This window comes from Danio rerio, chromosome 13 (genome assembly GCF_052040795.2).
Source record: "Danio rerio strain M-AB ecotype USA chromosome 13, GRCz13ab, whole genome shotgun sequence".
Classification (NCBI taxonomy): domain Eukaryota; kingdom Metazoa; phylum Chordata; class Actinopteri; order Cypriniformes; family Danionidae; genus Danio; species Danio rerio.
This window is the reverse complement of record NC_141033.1, coordinates 39,019,845-39,032,150: the sequence shown is the minus strand read 5'-3', so window position 1 is coordinate 39,032,150 and position 12,306 is coordinate 39,019,845. Positions and strand designations below refer to the sequence as shown.

General features: G+C 39.3%; 1 protein-coding gene across 13 annotated transcripts in view; it reads left to right on the top strand.

Moving 5' to 3' along the window:
• The first annotated feature begins 1,390 nt into the window (after positions 1 to 1,390).
• The window catches only part of actn1 (actinin, alpha 1), a 71,985-nt gene continuing 61,069 nt past the window's right edge, over positions 1,391 to 12,306 (top strand). For 12 of the 13 annotated variants that reach the window (XR_015505193.1, XM_087278060.1, XM_087278055.1 and 9 more), the window contains exon 1: positions 1,395 to 1,784. Coding sequence is in view for 12 of the 13 variants with exons in the window: in XM_087278060.1 (XP_087134186.1) it covers positions 1,653 to 1,784 (132 nt within the window). In the remaining variant the exon portion in view is untranslated. 13 annotated transcript variants of the gene reach the window in all.

The window sequence follows — 12,306 nt, the reverse complement described above, 5'->3', positions numbered from 1 at the left end:
TTATACCTTAAATAAATAATTGAAGCTGGCAATTCCAATCCAGATTAAGTAAACATTTTTCTATTGAGTGTTCCTTAGGCATTCATCTAATTTATATTTATTTTACAACATGAATAATTATTCTAGAAAGTGACCTTGTAGATGTGCAAAAAGAGACAATAAGATATCCATGGCAATGCATCACATGAACCGTTGACCCTTGTTCAGCCAATGCAGAGCATCAGATACTCACAAGGCAAACATATGTTTGCGTCAGAGCACGCTATGGTGTGTCAGACATGCCATGAATAAACAGAACTAATCATTTCAACCCTGTTCCAGAAATAACCACAAGGAATTAGAGGAGGAAATCTCAACATCTTCAACTTCACAGCTTTCTTGCTGCAGTTAGATGTGATGAATATGAGGGATATCCTCTGCCTGTCTCGGCAGACTTCTTTATGAAGGCCTGACCACATATGGCCTTGATCTGGCACAGCAGGAGCTTCCACTTTCATCTATTCTCATAATTTATAATGGTGTGAAAGTTTCATAGGCTCATTACCCTGTTGGCAAATTCCAGCCCAAGAGAGTAGCGGGCTTTTGGAACACGCTTTTTAGCTGGTGTAAGCTATGCCTGACAAAGGGATAGTCCACCCAAAAATATCAATGCTCTGCTGATTTTCTCTGCCTCATGCAATGCAAGATGTAGGTGACTTTTTTTTCTGTAGTAGAGCACAGCTCAATGTGAGTTAAATTTGTTCATATGTGGGTTTTCCTACTGAAGGGAAAAGGTCACATCTTGGCCTGAGGATAAGTAAATTATTTTAAATGAATAATAATTTATTTTGTGGGGCTGAACTATCCATTTAACAACCATATTCCAAAAACAAGCTTGAACGTCATAAACTGGATGAGGTCTGTTGTGAATCAAAGGTGATTAGTTAATGACCAGTTTGGCCAGAAACCAAACTACCTACCACTAACGATTTGGTGGTAGTCTATTAATGTGAGATTTCCTGGATCTTCGATGTAGTTTTGTATCTCCCACCAACACCCTCCAACCAAAAACCGGAACATAGCGCTGTTACCTGAGACACGGTGAGATGAATCAAAAGGGTGTGGTCTCTTTCAGGGCAATAAATCATTAAAGACCTTTAATAGCAAGAATAAAAAAAACATTATATTAATATTTTAGAATATGAATGCAAACACACTTGCATAATGTACTTAAGTTTTATGCAACAAATATAGCTCCCCTTTAAACTGAGACCATGCAGATACCCCTTACACCAAATCTATAACAGACAGCGATAATAGCCAATCACAGTGTCTAGTGGGCGGGCTTTAAAGCTGTGCGTACTAGCCAATCAGACGCCCTGCGGCGTCCTCCTTTTTTTTCACCGTTACTGTGAAGTTTTTGCTGCCGATGCTCGTGCTGGAGGTTCTGCCTACTCGCCACTCTGGATAGCGGCGGTGAAAAAACGGACAGAGCTAGAAAGACGAGGAGATACAGACTTTGGTGTGAGTGAACGGGGCAGGGAAACGAGGCAGTGACGTTAGTTTCGTGCTCATCGTTTTAAGTGCGCACGGGAGTGTTTACTGCAGCGCTCTGTGTGAGAGAGAGAGAGAGAGACCGGAGGACCGGAGAGAGACGGGGACAGCAGTTCAGAATGGATCACCACCATCCACAACATCACCATCACCATCAATATGATGGAGGAGAGAACGACTATATGCAGCAGGAAGATGACTGGGACCGGGATATGCTGCTCGACCCCGCCTGGGAGAAACAGCAGAGAAAGGTATGCGCTATAATCTCTCAACACCACCGGCTAAAGGTGCAAACAGTCCTAATGCAAACCAGCAGTAAAAATGCATTGTCAAAACGATGTAAGGGCCCCGTGGCGTGCGGTTTCTTGAGTTGTGTGACTGCTGGTGAAATAGACTTTGCAGTGCGACGCATGGATTAATCACTATTTTTGTCTATCGTATTTGTTTATCTTATAGATTGTAGGGCATCTATATTCTCAAACTATCAGCTTTCATTATAAGAAACTTGAGGAACATCTGTTGCGGGATTGCGCATGTTCCTATTCTCTCTTCTGTCTCTCCATTCATTTGAGCATTATCACGGCCCGCCCCCAAGTCAACCGATCCGGACCCTGATCACCGGACACCGAGCGACCACCGCTTCTGCTCACCGCGCGCAACAGATGTCAGCGACAACAGCCTCTGCTCCATGAATGCGGCTCATATGATCCGCTGCGGGCGCGCGCCGAGAGCACGAGCTCACTTTATTTACGCTCTTACGGTGTAACCCATGGATGAGCATCATTGTGGTTCCGATTCCCCTTAACGACTTCAGTCATACGAGGAAATGTCTTTTGAAACAAGAACTGCAATTTCATTGCACTCACTGTCCCCAGCTGTATGTTGCCAAATAATGAGCTAATTCTGATTACAACAGAATAGATGCAGCAAGGGCTTATGATAATGATTTTGGTTTTGCAATTAGGTATATTTGTTTGTTTCTTGTAAATACAGATCAGAAGTTGTGAATTTTAACTACACGTCGTTGTCAAGTGAACAGCGAGTCAGTTAAAAGTTGATCAAATATTAGTTCGTTTATCGATGAAAGTAATAATTTGTGGTTCACTAGCGAGTCAAAATAATGTTGGAACGAGTCATAATTCTTTTTGATTCACTAACATGATTTGTTCAAATGAGTCGTTTGTTTGAGAATCAGAATTTGCTATGTGGTTTGGAATCACCAATGGCTTGGTTCGTTTGGCAGTTGGATTGATTCCTAGACTCGGTAGCGGTGTTACGGTGTACAGTATTTACCAGAAAACAGTCAGAGTGTTTAGGTACATCATTCAGTGTTTATCGGTAGAATAAGTCACGGTTGACAGAAGCGAGAGTCAGTAGATGAGAATCGTTTGTTTCCGGTTTGTGTAACGGTCCAGGTCTAGAACCGGTTCTCGGATGCCAGCTCAGTTAAATGCATTCCGGTAGACAATTAGTTGGGGGAGGGGGATGTTTAACAAATCTCTCGGATGTGATATATTTTTTTTGCACAGAAGTTTAAAAACTATTTGAAATATGAGTGCAACATTTGTCGCTCCCACACTCTTTTCCTCCCCTTTGGAAACGGGGAGGAAAAAGAAAACGAGTGCTGGAATCCGCTGCGGTTTGGGCTGGGCTTGTCAGGGAGCAAGTCTGCCCAAAAATGGTAATAACAGACCCCGTACACGGCTGCTGGAAAACTTTCCCGCTTTTCTTTTTTTTTTCCTTCTTCGAATGCTTGTAGACTCCTGAATGATGTCATCAGCTACCGGCGGGAAAGACTCATGCTCAGGTATGCGGCCAAAGTCGTTCAGTTCAGCTTCAATGACCATAAAACCATGACAAAACCATGTGTCAGGAGTTTTACACCAGAGCAGACATGTTCAGACCTGTATTAGAGAGAAAGTTAAACCCCATCAGTGCAGGATCATCATAGTTTGAATTTTTGCCACATTAACCATTATGCATGCTGTAGTGTTTATGCATGGAGGGTCAAATGGAAATGAGAGATATGCACATCCAGGAGAAGCCCTGAGGTGTTTTTCCCACAGGGATATAGGTACAGCATTGTTTTAGAGCATCATTTCCGACACTGTTCATTAACAACAAACACACACTCGCCTGCTACACACTGCCCATTAAACACCCTCTGTGAACTTAATGGTGTGTGTGTGTGTATATGTGTGTGTGCGCGCGCTTCAGACAGATTGGTTATTGTTTGCATTCTGACAGGACTGAAAGGTCAGTAGAGAGGTAAAATGAAATCTGCAAACACACACTGCAGGTATAGAGAAGGCCCTGACCCCATCTCATAAAAGACATATGGAGGAACTCAAATCTGGAGTGAATTTAAGTTAAGAAAGTGAACGCATGTGAGGAGCCATCTGATCGGTCACAGTTAACTGTATGTTTATGCATGAAAGTATGTCAGCAAGTTCAGAGTGGGCCAATAGAATCAGCAAATCACATTTCCTGCCTATTAACATCTGTGTAGGTCTGTGAGAAATTTAGTGGAAACAAGCCCCTCGGGCTGGACAGGTGTGAGGTGATTCAGCCTAAAACAGCAGCGAGGCCTTGTGAACTCTCACTTCTTTTCTCCTTCTGTGAGGTCAGATTTTCATTTGTACGCATGTCCTTTTCTGACACTTTCTCAGCCAATCAGTTGAGGCTTATAGGGTCTCCTCAGTTCATTCTGTAATGCCATAAGGCTTTCAGTGAGAACATTCAAAGTGTCAGTGAATGTTCTGGATAAATTTACACTGACGTTCAATGGTTTGGTGTCATTTTCACTCTTTTTGTGTGTTCAATAAATTACATTTACAAATGACATTACATTTTACATTTATTTATACAACATTAATGTATTTGACAATAAACAGCAGAAGTAATCCGTATCGTTTTGCTTCAGTATGTCCCTCCATGACTTTAGTTTTGGGCCAAAAACAATACAATGTAAAGTAAAAGCATTTATCAGCTGATATCAATATGGCAGCCAATATATGGTACATCTCTAAATGACACAAGCCAGATTATTGAAACAAATAAAACTCGTTGGTTGGTGGAAATATTCAAATTTGCATTCAAATTTGTGGCCATGATAATTGCCAAAAGACTTACTTAGGGTCAAGATGCATATAATCAGGTGTTAACATATTTACACTCACCGGCCACTTTATTAGGTACACCTGTCTAACTGCTCGTTAATGCAAATTTCTAATCAGCCAATCACACGGCAGCAACTCAGTGCATTTAGGCATGCAGACATGGTCAAGACGATCTGTTGCAGTTTAAACTGAGCATCAGAATGTAGTTGAAAGGGGATTTAAGTGACTGGCTGGTCTGAGTATATCAGAAACTGCTGATCTACTGGGATTTTCACGCACAACTATCTGTAGAATTTAAAGAGAATGGTCTGAAAAAGAGACAAGTTGATGTCAGAGGAGAATGGCCAGACTGGTTCCAGCTGATCGAAAGATTACAACTGATGTATGCAGAAGAGCATCTCTGAACGCACAATACATTCAACCTTGAGGTGGATGGACTACAGCAGCAGAAAACCACACATAGTACCACTCCTGTCAGTTAAGAACAGGAAACTGAGGCTACAATTGGCACAAGCTCACCAAAATTGCACAATAGAAGACTGGAAAAACGTTACCTGGTCTGATGAGTTTCTAATGTAACATTTACATGGTGGGGTCAGAATTTGATGTCAACAACATGAAAGCATGGATCCATCCTGCCTTGTATTAATGGTTCACTTTGGGCCCATTAGTACCAATTAAGCATTGTGTCAACACCAAAACCTACCTGAGTATTGTTGCTGAACATGTCCATCCCTTTACGACCACAATGTACCCATCTTCTGATGGCTACTTCCAGCAGGATACCCCACCATATCATAAAGCGCGAATCATCTCAGACTGGTTTCGTGGACATGACAATGAGTTCACTGTACTCAAATGGCCTTCACGATTACCAGAACTCAATCCAATAGAGCACCTTTGGGATGTAGTGAAACATGAGATTCTCATCATGAATGTGCAGCTGACAATTCTGCAACAACTGCCTAATGCTATCATGTCCATATAGACCAAAATCTCTGAGGTATATTTCCATTACCTTGTTGAAAGGATTAAGGCAGTTCTAAAGGCAACCTAGTACTAGTAAGGTGTACCTAATAAAGTGGCCGGTGAGTGTATTTTCATACATTTACGTTAAAGTATTTTGCGTTTCTGAATTGATAAGTAGTTAAAAACCTCTGTATGTGAGATTTAAAAGCACCCAAGATGCATTAGTGAGCTCTCTAGTATCATTTAGTGAGTTTCCTTAGGAAAATGTGATTTTTGTACTGAAATGTCAAAATTGGTCCTGCAGTGGTTGTGCGGTGTACAGCGGCCAGTTGGCTTAGTTTAAGTGTTCCCTTACTGCAGTAGTTCAGTCTGCCTTGGGCAAGTTTTAAATGTTCTGTTTGCAGGTCTGGTCTGATGACTCCTCTGATAAGAGAGATGGAAATCTTCAGAAACAGGAAAAGGATCAGCTTTAGTGAATGTGAATCAGCCACATAACATTGTGCTCTGAGATCTGTGTCTGATAATCTGCATTGTGTATTTTCTTGGTGTGTGACTTCAGGGTAGTAAAGGGTTATTGTAGTAGGGGCAAAGCCTGCTCTAGCTTTTCATGTCTTCAAGACTAAAACTAAAACTAGAGGCAGTCAATCCTCTGTGTTTCTCTGTGTCTCTCTCACTCATTCACTTTGGGGTAAGTTGAGTATCCCATGGGGAAACACTGGCTGTTTTAAAGCAGGCCTAAAGAGTTTCCTAAAATCTGCCTCAAATCTCAGAACTAAACATAGTTTTCGAAATCATTGTGTAGATGATGCATTTCTACATAAATAGCTTTATTTATTTATTTATTTATTTTTAATGCATAGTGTTGATGAAAAATTCTGTTCCATCTTATTGGTAGCTGCAAGCACAATCAAGTTAGCTCATGTATCCAATAAAGCAACATGTAAGTGGCAGGATAAGTGTAAAACTTTGTGAATGGCAGCTGCTTCAATTACGTGGAGTTCTGCGGGCACAGATGTCGTGTAGGCCTGCATATAAAACACGTGATGTCCCGAGGCGTCATTGCATGCCTGATTTTGCCCTTACCACTTGATGGAAGCTGGCATTTTTAGTTCTTGAGCATAAGCTTCAATTTAGCCAGTGTGTGTTGTACTGACCAAGACTGGTATTTTTAAAGACCAAACCTAAGGATACAGCACAAAAAAAAACACTTTTACGAATTATATTTTTGGTGTACATCCATAACAATGGTGTGTGCTGGGCTAAACACTAAACAAAAGCTGAAGAGCTTATAAAATGTGTAAAATAATCGAAATAGGACTGTAAATTCCTCTTATTCACATCTATTACAAGATTTGTTTTCAACACATGTAAACCGTAATAGTCAACATTGCAACTATAACAAAATAAAAACAGGAATGCTTGATCATTCTGACTCTTTTATGGTTGCATTTTGTGATATCAGGTCCTGTTTTTGGCTTCTAGACGTCTTTGTTTTATTCCTGTTTCAGTCAAAACGCAACAAGGTTTGTTTCAAGGTTTGAATGGCAGCATTCGCACTATTAGCAAACTGACTGGTTTTGACCGGAACACATTAAACCTCACCATATGCTTTATGTAGTATGATGAAAACAGATTTCATTCATTCAAAACGTGATTCATTTTTCAAGGACACAGATATTTTCAGATTAACCTTACCTGTTGTGGGCTCTGAAGTTATTAATTAGTTGCTCTTGCTTTTCTTGAACCCATATGTCTGCAATAATTTACCTCATTGTTTAGAACAATCATGTTCAGTAGAGTTCATGCAGAAACATCTCAATTACTTATGAAGCTGTCAAGAAACTTCCTCCAGTCACAGTGAGCAATTACTGATGTAACTGACTCAGACTACCTCCCTCTCAGAATGCCTATTCATATTTAGCAGGCATGTCATGACATATTAAGCACAAATCCTGAAATACATTGTAATGTTGTTTCTGTAGATACAATCAATTAAATGTTTAATATTTCTAAATGATTTTTAATTTGTATGTGCCCTACACAATTCTTCATGTAACTGTAGTTCTCACCTACATAAAATCTCGTAAATTATTGTACTCCCCCTCAATTTTCATATATTTCTTTAATTCGAAATGTTTATTCTTGTCATTTCTAGCATAGACTGTAAAAGATATGGACGTAGTATCTGTGACGTCACTCATAGGTAAGCACAAATTAAGTTACAAATTAAGTAAGTATAGCCAACAGTCGCCATTTTGTTCGCGCTTCATCACATCGACTGGGGATACCAAACAAGAGCAAAGAGGTGGAGCGTGAGAGGAGCTGCAGATGCCTTATAGCATTTTGCTTAGACAGGCTTTTCTTTTAACAGTTGTAATACATTGAGCCACTAAACATTGTTCTTGCGACATTTTTCTACAGGAGGAAAACGCTAATGACTTCCAAATTCTTTACATAAAGTCTGTGTTAGTAAATGCAAGGCTATTTATGAAATTCAGACATAACACTGTATGACAACGGCTGCGTCCGAAACCGCCTACTACTCAGTAGGTACTGCTTTTAAATTTAAACGTACTACTCGGCTGTTAGAAAAGTACGTTCTATACAGTATGTGAAATTTATGAATGGAATTCGGATGTACTACATCCGCCATCTTTCATAGTCACGTGACCTACCTGCGTCAGTTTCGTCGCTTTACTCTCATTCATGAATTCGCTCGCGGGGCATCATGGGATAGCGCAGCGTGCATGGGATGCGCACTTTAGAATCTCGCCGGAAGTAGCAAGTCATCCAGATACTTCTCGCATACTGATTTTCGAATTCTATGAATTCGGCCATACTACTCGGCTCGCATACTGATTTTAGCGTACTATATAGTATGGAAGTATGCGGTTTCGGACGCAGCCAACGTTTCAAATGACTGTTCTATAGCATACAGCTAATCAATCTGTCAGAATCTGGAGTGCTTTACAGATCTAAAGGAAATTATAAATGATAAATTATCTTAATTAAAACAAATACATTTATAGATATGATGTATAATTTTATTCACCTGGGAAATGAAGGGAACTTGAATGGTTTGTGAGCACAGTTAAGTGCTCACAGCATGCCATATCTTCTGATAATTGTAGGAAATAAATCCAAAAGGCAATTGACTGTGTAAAGCTACATTAAAAAAAATAAATAAAAAAGATGTTTATGTTGAGTTCAGCAGCTAATCTGCCAGATTGACATGACGGCGACCAGCGAGACTTAGCTGTCATTTAAGTGGCTATGTCCTTAGTTATGCAGACTTAATAAAGTTGAATAAAAATAAAACAGATGATTTATAAAAAAAAATCACCCCCTTCATAGTTGTCATGAAAGGTAATATTAGCTGTTTGAACCAAAACTATCTTTTGTGCCAGGCTGTAAACATCAGATGTAAAATTGGCCAGTTTAGCATTGCAGTCAGTGAATATCTGGAGTTCCTGGAGTCAGCCCCCAAATGCGAGTCGATGAATTTCAGTTTCAATTACTTCCATATTGGATTCACGAGAGAGGGAGAGAGAGAGAGAGAGAGAGAGAGAGAGAGAGCAGGATGTCACCGATTGGATTCTAGTAGCTGGTTGGTTTGATACATGTCTTATTATTAAATTTTCAAAATTAGTCATTTTGACATTGATGAGTGTTATTTGACCGCAGAAGCTGACCAGCCTAAAAAATGACCTTTCAAACATTTTTGTTATCCTAATTTAGGTATATATTGGTCCATTTTGAACAATCTGGGTGATTTACTGTATATCCACCAAGATATTCACTGTACCTCCAGCTTGTTGCTGTGTGATCCAGGCAATGATATATGATATATGATATATACCAAAACAAATTGGTCTCCACTTTTAATATACATCCACTCAAATGCAGATGCAAATAGGGTAGATTGAACAATGTCCCTGTTTAGAAATTGAAAGATGAATGTTAGGTTTGAAAGGCTAGATTTGTTGTACAATTTCAATCAAAACAGTAATGCCCAATCCCAGTTTTATTTTATACCCTCCCTACGCCTTGGTTTGTGGAACGGTGTGTGAAGGAGGATGAAAATATTTTCCTAATAAATGAGACACCACTACTAGACCCACACACACATCATTATATGTCATCCCTAGCTCTTACGTCATATAAGATGTGATGATGTCACCTGCACTGATGTAGTCATTCCAGAAGGCGTAAGCAGAGTAACTTTTAACAGGCTTCTCTCTCCCAAAGGTATTTTGCACCATATTTAGTGCTTGAAAAAACAAAACAGTCTCTAGGTTTTCTCAGACTCCGTTTCATACAGCTAATATGACTGGTGGATCATGTTGCAAAAGCCCAAAACGGTACAAGGCATGGGATGATAACTGTTTTCAAGGTATACCGCAGTAAAAAAAAAAAAGAAAAAAAAAAAAAATATATATATATATATATATATATATGAATTTTTAGTAATTTATTTATATATATTTTTTATTTTATTTTTTTTGTTTAGGACAACAGTATCTTCAGCAGAAATTATATCCAAAGGTGCCATTAAATTGTTAAGAAATCTGTTTTTGAAACCAATGACCTAAAATTGTGTACTACTCAGTAGGTATAGCATTTGAATTTACTACAATAGAAAAATATGTTTTGTACAGTATGAATGTGAGTAGTATGAATGGAGCTCTAGATCCCATTTTGTCATCATCACATGACACACTCCCATTTATGAATTCTCTCGCGGTGCATCATGGAATAGCGTAGCTTCCATTGGATATGCACTTCAGAATCTCACTGAAGTAGTAGGCCATTCTGGGTACTTCACGCATACTGTTTAAACTACTTGACTTAATATTGTTTTTAGCGTACTATACAATATGGAAGTTTGTGATTTCAGATGCAGCCGTTGCGTTCAAAGCAGAAAAAAGTTCTTGTTTTTTACCCAGACATTTAAAAAGAATATATTTTTAGAGCAGTAATCACAATACTGTGAAATTGTGGTATTTTTATCCAAGGTTATCATACCGTCAGAATCTTATACCGGCCCATGTCTAAACTGTACTGTTTATTTGCACAGTGCTCGTATTCATGGATTTAATTAATGATTTAAATACTGAAGTACTGTAAAAAGCAAATTCTATGCCACTAGAATTTTCTGACAGAGTTATTCTCTCAAGTCATCGGGTTTCGATTAAATGTATATTGTAGGACTATTGAGTAGCAGTTATTAAAGGTGCTATTGTTAGTGAAAGTACGGTGGCTCAGTGGTTAGCACTGTCACCTCACAGTAAGAAGATCACTGAGTTCTGGCTGGTACAGTTGGCATTTCTGTGTGGAGTTTGCATGTTCTCCCCGTGTTCACATGGGTTTTCCCTAGGTGCTCCGGTTTCCCCCACAGTCCAAAGACACACGGTGTACGTGAATTGGGTAAACAAATTGTCTGTAGAGTATGAGTGTGAATGTGAGAGTATTTGAGTACAGTGGCCAAGAGAGCTTAATGTGCTGTAATTTAAGAAAACACGTGCGATTACAAAAAACATCAGCAAATTAAGAAAAGATCTTCATCAGTTTGACAGCATACATTGCTGCAAATCCTCACAACGCAAACACATTTTAAAAAAACACATGCGTTTTCACTCAACACAAACAAATTAATAAAACTTGCTGCATTTTCTCACAATGCAAACATTTAATGAAAACGCGCTGCATTTTATCCTGCTTATATACATCTACAATGTTTCCAACACAAAGAAAAGGTTTGAAGGAGACCCTAAAATGTGATGTACCCTACTATTTAGAATATGCTTATTTAGGCTAAACACTAAAGACAAGTGAATTGGCTTTTTAAAAATAAACCAAAAAAAATAAAAAATACTCACCTTTCAAAGACCACCTGCAACTTCACTGAGCAATAGCCGCGGCACAGCGTTGTCTGTCACATTTTGGGTTCCATTGAAATATTTCCATTGTGTGTCCGATGTTTTTTGTGTAGTGAGAAAATGCAGTGGGTTTTAATTATGTGTTTGCGTTGTGAGAATTTGCTGTCAAACTAGTTAAGATCTTTTCTTAATTTGCTAGTGTTTTTTTGTAATTTCATGTGTTTTCAGAAATTGCAGCACATTAAGCTCTCTCAGCCCGCTTACATGAGTGTTTCCCAGTACTGGGTTGTGGCTGGAAGGCCATCTGCTGTGTAAAACATATGCCAGAATAGTTGGCGGTTCATTCCGTTGTGGCGACCTCTAATAAATAAGGGACTAAGTTGAAGGAAAATGAATGAATGTTTCTTTGAAGAGCATGACCGTAAAACATGAACACCATCATGAATGCAGCAAAACAGATGCATGTTTAAGGGTAAAACCCTCATTAATGGCAAAAAAACCTGGTCTCTTGACTGGCATGGACAGCCATGTTTCCGCTCTAACTGGTCTATTCAGGAAAATTTCCTGTTAGCATGTGGAAGGGATAAGGGGTAGAGTTGGGATTGGGCCTGAGGCTATTAAATTATTCTTGCATTACCTAACTAAAATTCATTTTATCGGGCAACACGGTTGCTCAGTGGTTAGCACTGTCGCCTCACAGCAAGAAGGTCACTGGTTCGAACCTCGGCTAGGTCATTTTTGTGAGAAGTTTGCATGTTCTCCCCGTGATCATGTAGGTTTCCTCTGGGTGTTTCGGTTTTCCTCAC